The sequence below is a fragment of the Rhopilema esculentum genome, chromosome 7 (assembly GCF_057945365.1).
Source record: "Rhopilema esculentum isolate cy_ngs chromosome 7, ASM5794536v1, whole genome shotgun sequence".
Lineage (NCBI taxonomy): Eukaryota > Metazoa > Cnidaria > Scyphozoa > Rhizostomeae > Rhizostomatidae > Rhopilema > Rhopilema esculentum.
In genome coordinates this window covers 3,549,053-3,557,731 of record NC_142821.1, presented here as the reverse complement: position 1 = coordinate 3,557,731, position 8,679 = coordinate 3,549,053, and the positions used below count along the sequence as shown (strand labels likewise).

General features: G+C 37.8%; 1 protein-coding gene across 2 annotated transcripts in view; it reads left to right on the top strand.

Moving 5' to 3' along the window:
- The first annotated feature begins 2,231 nt into the window (after nt 1-2,231).
- LOC135683907 (uncharacterized) overlaps nt 2,232-8,679 on the top strand; it is a 36,734-nt gene continuing 30,286 nt past the window's right edge. Inside the window, exon 1 of one of the 2 annotated variants that reach the window (XM_065199296.2) lies at nt 2,232-2,879. In XM_065199296.2, coding sequence (XP_065055368.2) covers nt 2,840-2,879 — 40 coding nt within the window. In that variant the 5' untranslated portion in view covers nt 2,232-2,839. The remainder of the gene's footprint in view (nt 2,880-8,679) is intronic. The other variant, XM_065199295.2, reaches the window with a different exon arrangement.

Below are 8,679 nucleotides of genomic sequence, written 5' to 3'. Positions count from 1 at the left end.
GAAGTAACTACTTGAAACATCGATAAGCAACTTGGAACTCAGAGTTTCAATTTGAAGCCCAGTAATTGTAGCATGCCTGAAACTGGAAGTAACTACTTGAAACATCGATAAACAACTTAGAACTCACAGTTTCAATTTGAAGCCCAGTAATTGTAGCATGCCTGAAACTGGAAGTAACTACCTAAAACATCGATAAACAACTTAGAACTCAGAGTTTCAATTTGAAGCCCAGTAATTGCAGCATGCCTGAAACTAGAAGTAACTACTTGAAACATCGATAAGCAACTTGGAACTCAGAGTTTCAATTTGAAGCCCAGTAATTGTAGCATGCCTCAAACTGGAAGTAACTACTTGAAACATCGATAAACAACTTAGAACTCAGAGTTTCAATTTGAAGCCCAGTAATTGTAGCATGCCTGAAACAGGATGTAACTACCTAAAACATCGATAAACAACTTAGAACTCAGAGTTTCAATTTGAAGCCCAGTAATTGTAGCATGCCTGAAACTGGAAGTAACTACCTAAAACATCGATAAACAACTTAGAACTCAGAGTTTCAATTTGAAGCCCAGTAATTGTAGCATGCCTGAAACTAGAAGTAACTACTTGAAACATCGATAAGCAACTTGGAACTCAGAGTTTCAATTTGAAGCCCAGTAATTGTAGCATGCCTGAAACTGGAAGTAACTACTTGAAACATCGATAAACAACTTAGAACTCAGAGTTTCAATTTGAAGCCCAGTAATTGTAGCATGCCTGAAACTGGAAGTAACTACCTAAAACATCGATAAACAACTTAGAACTCAGAGTTTCAATTTGAAGCCCAGTAATTGCAGTATGCCTGAAACTGGAAGTAACTACCTAAAACATCGATAAAAACAATTTGGAACTCAATAGTTTGAACTTGAAGCCCAGTAATTGCACTAAGCATGAAACTGACCGTTATTGCCTGAAGCACGGCGTTGGAACGAAGTTTAGTATTGTTTGTATTCATGCACAATTCTTTTTATAAAAAAACTATCCTTTATTCACAATTTAAATGCTTTCAGGAGTCATATGTGATCATATTCACTTTCCTCTGCAAAATGAAGGCCAGTTTTTTAATTTAAATCCTTTGAAAACAGCCGAATATGTTTTGGCCTGGCTGCTACATCATTTCATGGGCCATCTCCATACGTCTCGTTTTAAGGTATGTTTATTCAGTTTTTCTTTGATACTTTAAAAAGTAATGGCAATTGAATGGCAGGCTAAGAAAAGCGAGCCAAAGGTGTATACTTTTCTTGAATACCGAGATATACGAAGATAAAGGGGCATCAAAAATTGTCTATTCGGTGGCCTTTATTTACTCTTTGCTAAAAGTTCCTGAATCTTTTTTGCTTACTGCTATCATTGAGTAACAAATTTTTTTTTTTTAATTAAAGAAACGAAATGAACAGGCAAAGGTAATAAAAATCCCGTATCCTGATAAAAACTACTTTTTCTGCATTTCGTTTTAAAGCTTTGAGAACTGTCATTTGTTGTTTTTTGATTTACTATCAAGATTGCCCTATTTCTGCCTAGCTTGGGCCTTGACATGGATACGCTCCATGTTCATTCAAAGTTTTTTCCTTCTTTTTAAATGGTATCATCTGCAACCATTTTAAAGTCGATCATTTTTCGTTTTTTTAAGGCTCTGAATTAGACATCTGCTCTGTCGATTAAGAGCATGCTTTTTATGCAAAACGTTTTTGAGTGCATTTGAAAGCTTGAAGATTGTAACTCAAGATAAGTTGCTTCTGGTCATAAGTTGTTTCCAAATGGTGTTCTCTCAAAACAAAGGAGTACTAAGATTGATAGGTGGAACGTGGTGTCGATATTTTTTGAAAGAATAACACAAAGCTAGTTGCAGTGCATAGAAAATGACAAAATATATATATTTTTATACTGTGAACTTATTTGGGCGAAATTTTGATGATTTCACGTTATGATTTGATGAAAAAATCCAATGAAAGCTTGAATTAATCATCGGGCGTTGAGAGTATTTAGTCTTTATCTGTTCATCTTAAAATCCTTGATATTCATTATTTCTGAAAATTTATTATGAAAATGTTTGTTAAAACTTTGTGAGTTCGTTATTTTTTAAGTTATATGAAACATTTCATAGAAAATACGAATATTTGGAACAAACTTTTACTATTTACTATATAACCTTTGCCTGACTAATCTCGCTACAATAATCTCACTAAATTGTGTATCATTTTTTGGCCCTTTTGCTTCCCGCCTCCTCCAAATCCAAAATGTTTCTGTCTGTTTAGGAACACATAACGAATAGTTATGAAGTTATGATTCCTTTCGTGCCAAATTAGCAATTAGAATTCAGAATTTCGTGCCAAATTAGAATACCCCCACCGTGCCGGGCTTACACGAAACGAGTTACACGAGCCCATGTTAAAAACACTGCCAATAAATGCTTATTACACGTTTCTATGAGGGTCCATTACACGTTTTAAAATAGATAGATGTCCTTCAGAATTCTACAAATATACGCCCCTAGCAATCTAAAGTTGCCATGACCTCTCTCCCCCTACATTTCATCTTGTTTGTCCGCTGTGGGAACACTGTATTGAATAGGAGATACCACACAGGAAAAAGTACCTCAACTATTTATCAAAAGCTGAGCAAATAAAAGTCACGAGAAATAAATTGATTGTGTTTGCTTCAAGCATTCGCTCCACTCTCCCGATTCAAGATCACTTCATGTGCAACGCATCTGTCTGGATGATAGCATGGAATATCAATAGCGATTGGTAGCAGTTTTTGTCTCATTCTTTGGACAGTGTCTTCAGTTTTTAATAGGCTGATGGCAAAAGATGCGCTGGGAAATTCACGCAATTTTTCAGGTTAGTGTAAGAAGTAGAGGCATCGCTGGGACCAATTTGTTATGATATTTTCGCTCAAGGCTAGTCTGTTAGATTTGGGGTAATTGTAAATGTGAAGGATAGGGCATTACTGGCAAAGGAGGAGCGGAGTCATGCATCACCGTAACCGCTATACATCGCATCACAAATGGCATTGTACATGGACAGAAGAAAACGACTCGAAACTTCTAGAACGCTGGCATCCTGCTGCGACTATGAACGCATTGACAGAAAAAACAATAAAGATATTAGACATGCTGAGTAGACACTTAATAAAAAAGAACAATAAGCTTCGTAATGAACTAATTATAGAAATATTGCGTCATTCCTTTGTATTTCGTAAAGCGGCATTCCTTTGTAACTGCTTGACCTATTAATTCCCGTGATTTCTTGTTTATTCTGGAACTTTCCATTTAAAATGTATAAAAGTAGCATTTGTACGATTTGAGTAGTAGTATTAGTTAGTTCGATAGTTAGTCTTTACGCTCTTCGACGATAGACGATTATTATTAAGACTTATTATTGCTCTCATAATCGGAGAGTTATTTTTCTATGATCAATCTTCGGATCATAATTTGGTAGCAGAGGGTAGTTAAGTTCAAGTCGTTAATGATAATCATTAGAGGAAAATGGCTGGAAAAAAGAAGGGCCGTAAAGAGAAGAATAAAGAATTAGAGGAAGACGAACAATCAATAAATTTTCGAGCTGAAATATCGAAACTGAAAAGGAAGAAAGCTGTGGAAAAATCATCGTTCACTCGCATCAAGCATCAACTAATCGAGTCCATTGCCGAAGATGAGTTATCTAGTCAAAATGAAGTACGAAGCCTGAGAGCAAAGCTGTCTGATCAACAAGAACAGGTAATCAACGTGCTTGTTGAACTATCACATCAATACGAAAAATTTAATGATAATGAGAATGTAGAACGCATCAACAACGAGATTGAAGAGATTAATAACGAATTTGAAAAAATTATGAAAGATGCAAATGGGTATCTCGCAAGTCACAAAGGAGATGGATCCAGCATTGGGACAAGAGTGTCAAGTAAGATGAGTCAGCTCTACGTCAGTGAAGCTAGAGCCCGTGAACAAGAAAAACGTGTCAGAGAAGAGCTCCAGGCTAAGGAACATATACTGCGACAAGAGCAACAACAATTGGAAGAAAAATACAGAGCTGAAAAGACCAGGCTAGAACAAGAACTGGCAGCCCAAAAAATAAAGCTACAAGAAGCTTCAAAAAAGACAAAGCAATGTCATCAGCAGCTTGAAACAGAGATCGAAACGGAACTTGGTATGGACCATGGAGAAGCTGATAATGAAACGGCAAATTTTATGATAGAAAGACCTTGTGTAAATGCATATAATCGTAATGTATACGAACAAGAGGCTCAAAGTGCAAGGCATATTAACAGTAAAGCTGCAGATATTGGACAAGATCTGTGGAAACAGCTAAAACGAGTGTCAATTCCAGTGTTTTATGGGGACAAAAAGACGTATGAGATGTGGAAGGCAGCATTTACAGCCTGTATAGATCAAGCACCTGCTACTGCTGAATACAAGCTACTACAACTGCGTCAATATCTTTCTGGCGAAGCGCTTAGTGCAATTGATGGTCTGGGTCATTCAGCATTCGCCTATGAAGCAGCAAAAGAAAGACTTGAAAGAAAATATGGTGGGACAAGACGGAAAGTGATGATCTACCTGGACGAACTGGACAACTTCAAACCTATCAGAGAAGATCATCCGAGAGATATAGAAAGGTTCGCAGACTTATTGGATGTAGCAGTTACTAACCTTCGTGAAGCAAAACGAACAGAAGAACTTGGTAGTGGAACTTTGTACCACAAGTTGTTGAGAAAAATGACTGAGAAAATGCTGTCAAGATTTAAGCGCTGGGTTTACGAGCATCAAAAGAATGAAGATGTTGAAACGCTGCGACAGTTTATTATTGAGGAAGCAGAATTTCAAGTAGCAGCCGCAGAAACAATTCACGGCTTTCATAAGAACATGGTTACAAGACCCAAAAACTCTAGCAGTTCATTCTTTGGAGCAGATGACCGATCAAAGAAGTTGAAATTCTTGAGGAAATGCTACGTTTGTCAAAATGATCATATGATATGGGACTGCAGTGCCTTCAAAAACAAAAAAGTGAACCAGCGATGGGAAATTGCAAAGAAGCAGAAGCTTTGTTTTAAGTGTTTGAGAAGCAACCACCTGGCAAGAGCATGCAGAAATAGTCGAATTTGTGGTATCGACGGGTGCACTGATACACATAATCGTCTCCTTCACAAGAACAAAGAGGATGTGGTTGACAAAGTAAAGACAAGAGAAACTGAGAAAGGGCATGAGGGGGAGTCAGTTGAAAGTTCCCATACTTCAACATTGTCTAAAGAAAAACAAGATGAAGTAAAGTTTGTGTCACTAAGAACTGTTCCAGTTGTTTTAAAGAATGGCAATAAGAAGATTGTGGTTAACGCTCTGTTAGATGATGGAAGCACGAAAACCTATCTAAATAGCGATGTGGCAACAGAACTGGACTTGAAAGGTGAACGGCAAAATGTAACAGTCAGTATGCTTAATGGTGTAGCTGATTCTCTTGAGACAATGCCAGTTGAATTTCAACTTGAGTCCTTGGATGGAAAGCTGAAAACGCAGATCCAGGCATTAACAGTCAACCGAGTTACAGGCAATTTGAGAGCTGTTAATTGGGTAAAAATGGCAAACAACTGGAAGCATTTAAAAGATATCAAATTTCCCAGTGTTGGACCAAAGCCAACGATTGACATCTTAATTGGTGTGGACCATGCTGATCTTCACTGTGCACAGAGAGAGGTAAAGGGGAAAGCAAATGAACCAGTGGCCCGGCTGACACCTCTTGGGTGGACTTGTGTAGGTGATTGCAATGGGCAAGTTATTTCAACCAACTTTGTGATGTCACCAAAAGACGACAGAGAATTGATAAAGATAAACAGTACGATTAGAAAGTTATGGGAGATTGAAGGGGATGAAAGTATAAAAGACAAGACATTGATGTGCCCTGAAGACATTGAAGCACTGGAAATGGTGAAGAACTCATTGGAATACCATGATGGAAGGTATGAAATTAGAATACCATGGAAAAAGGAAAGAAAACTTGATGACAATTACGAAATGGCTTTGAACCGATTAGCAAACACGGAGAAGAGACTTTTGAGAGACAAACAGCTGGGTAATAGCTATAATGAGATTATACAGCAATATCTACGAAAGGGATATCTTGAAAAAGTCGACAAAGAATCTGGAAAAGATTGCTGGTACTTGCCACACTTTCCTGTTCTACGTCCCGATAAAGCAACTACCAAGGTGCGCATTGTCTTCGATGGGTCAGCAAAATACAATGGCATGTCTGTCAATGATGTAATTCACCAAGGACCGAAACTTCAACAAGATTTGGTGAAAGTACTCTTGCGATTCCGGAAGCATCCAGTTGCCTTGGTTTGCGACATAGCCGAAATGTATTTACAAATTGGAATACATCCAGATGACCGGCAGTATCAAAGAATTTTGTGGAGGAACATGGATCAAACTGCTGAGCCCGACGTGTTACAATTCAACAGAATGGTATTTGGAATAAATTCGTCACCCTTTGGAGCTCAATTTGTATCACAAGAACATGCAAGAAGAAGTGCAGAAGAATTGCCAATGGCTGCAAGCTCAGTGTTAGATTCAACTTATATGGATGACACAATGGATTCAGTGACTGATGACGAAGCAGGTATCAAACTATACACGGAACTGTCAGAACTTTGGCACTCAGCCGGTATGTATGCAAGAAAGTGGCTATCGAATTCAACAGCAGTATTGAAGGTCATCCCAGAGACAGATCGTGCAGAAAATATCGACTTGGATGCTGGAGAATTACCGTCAGTGAAAACACTTGGGATCGTGTGGAATGCTCAACGAGATGTGTTCACGTACAAGTCTGTCAAACAAGCTGAAGGTACGACATATACAAAACGTTTTTTATTAAAGGAAATGGCAACGCTCTTTGATCCATTGGGATTCATTTCGCCATATGTCATCCGTATCAAAGTCATCATGCAAGAATTATGGTTACATGGACTGAATTGGGATGATGAACTTCCTGGTAATGTGGTAACGAAAATAAAAGCATGGTTTCATGAGTTGGAGAAATTGCCATTGATTCAAATTCCAAGATGCTTAAGGACGACGTCATTAGTAACAAGTCAGTTCATCCATGTGTTTACGGATGCATCTAGTGAAGCATATGGTGCAGTTGCCTATCTACAGTCTGTTTACGAGTCAGGGGAATATTCTTCTCGTCTTATCATGTCCAAGGCAAGAGTTGCTCCTTTAAAATCGATAAGCATCCCAAGACTAGAACTGCTAGGAGCTGTTCTCGGATTAAAGTTGGCAGACAAAATAGCTGACGCTTTGAAAATGGAGTTACAAGACTGTGTCCCCTTGAGTTCAGTAGTGGATAGTGGTGTTTGATGACAGTTTTCATCAAAGAGGGGGAGAATGGACAGAAGAAAACGACTCGAAACTTCTAGAACGCTGGCATCCTGCTGCGACTATGAACGCATTGACAGAAAAAACAATAAAGATATTAGACATGCTGAGTAGACACTTAATAAAAAAGAACAATAAGCTTCGTAATGAACTAATTATAGAAATATTGCGTCATTCCTTTGTATTTCGTAAAGCGGCATTCCTTTGTAACTGCTTGACCTATTAATTCCCGTGATTTCTTGTTTATTCTGGAACTTTCCATTTAAAATGTATAAAAGTAGCATTTGTACGATTTGAGTAGTAGTATTAGTTAGTTCGATAGTTAGTCTTTACGCTCTTCGACGATAGACGATTATTATTAAGACTTATTATTGCTCTCATAATCGGAGAGTTATTTTTCTATGATCAATCTTCGGATCAGTACATAAAGATATAACCTCTCTGCCCCCCCCCCCCCCAGCTCCATCTCCTAGGATATCTAGTTCATGGGGTTTGCTTGCCCGAAAAACATGTCTTTGCCAATGATAGATTCAGCAATTTGCAGCGTTTGTATTGGGGGGGGGGGCATAAAAATTTGAACTTTGGTTCGGGCAATGATTTCCTACCCTGGGTACCAGACTCACGATCTTGGCGTAGTGACCCAATGTGAACCGGTTAAAATGTTGCAAATAAATCTCTTATAATCTTATATTTTGTTAAATTTTGTCAATTGTGCAAACATGAAAGATGATGTACAATTTGCAAGAAGAACAATCAAACTTCTTGAAGCTGGTTGAGAGGTATTTTGAATATAGCTTTTTAACTGACGGGTCGAAAAGCGTTTTTTAAAATGAATGAATAAATAAGCTGTAGTTTAAAGCAAGTAAGCAGTTATTTTACCACCTTGAACCTTCTCGCAGATATTCAGGTGTATTTTTTGATATGATTTGACCTGAGCTACTAATTGATCTTAAAAGCTTGAGCGTATGAAGTCTTGTTTTAAACCAGATGCTCCATTATCTAATCTACCCAGAAATTAGTATAAGACATGCCCAGTAATTGATGTTAGTAAGGGTTGTGTTTAATATGCATGCTTTTTGCTGGTTTGACAGTTTCATATATCCGCCTACCCAACAGATAGATAAATGGGTCCATAGTCCTTCGATTGATATTGCAACGAGCAAAGTAAAATGTTTTCAAATAGGAGGCTATGTTAATCTCACTCTACAGAAAAATGCTATTCTAAAAGCGCATATTTTTCATATGTTAACATAGGATGCATCTACATTTGT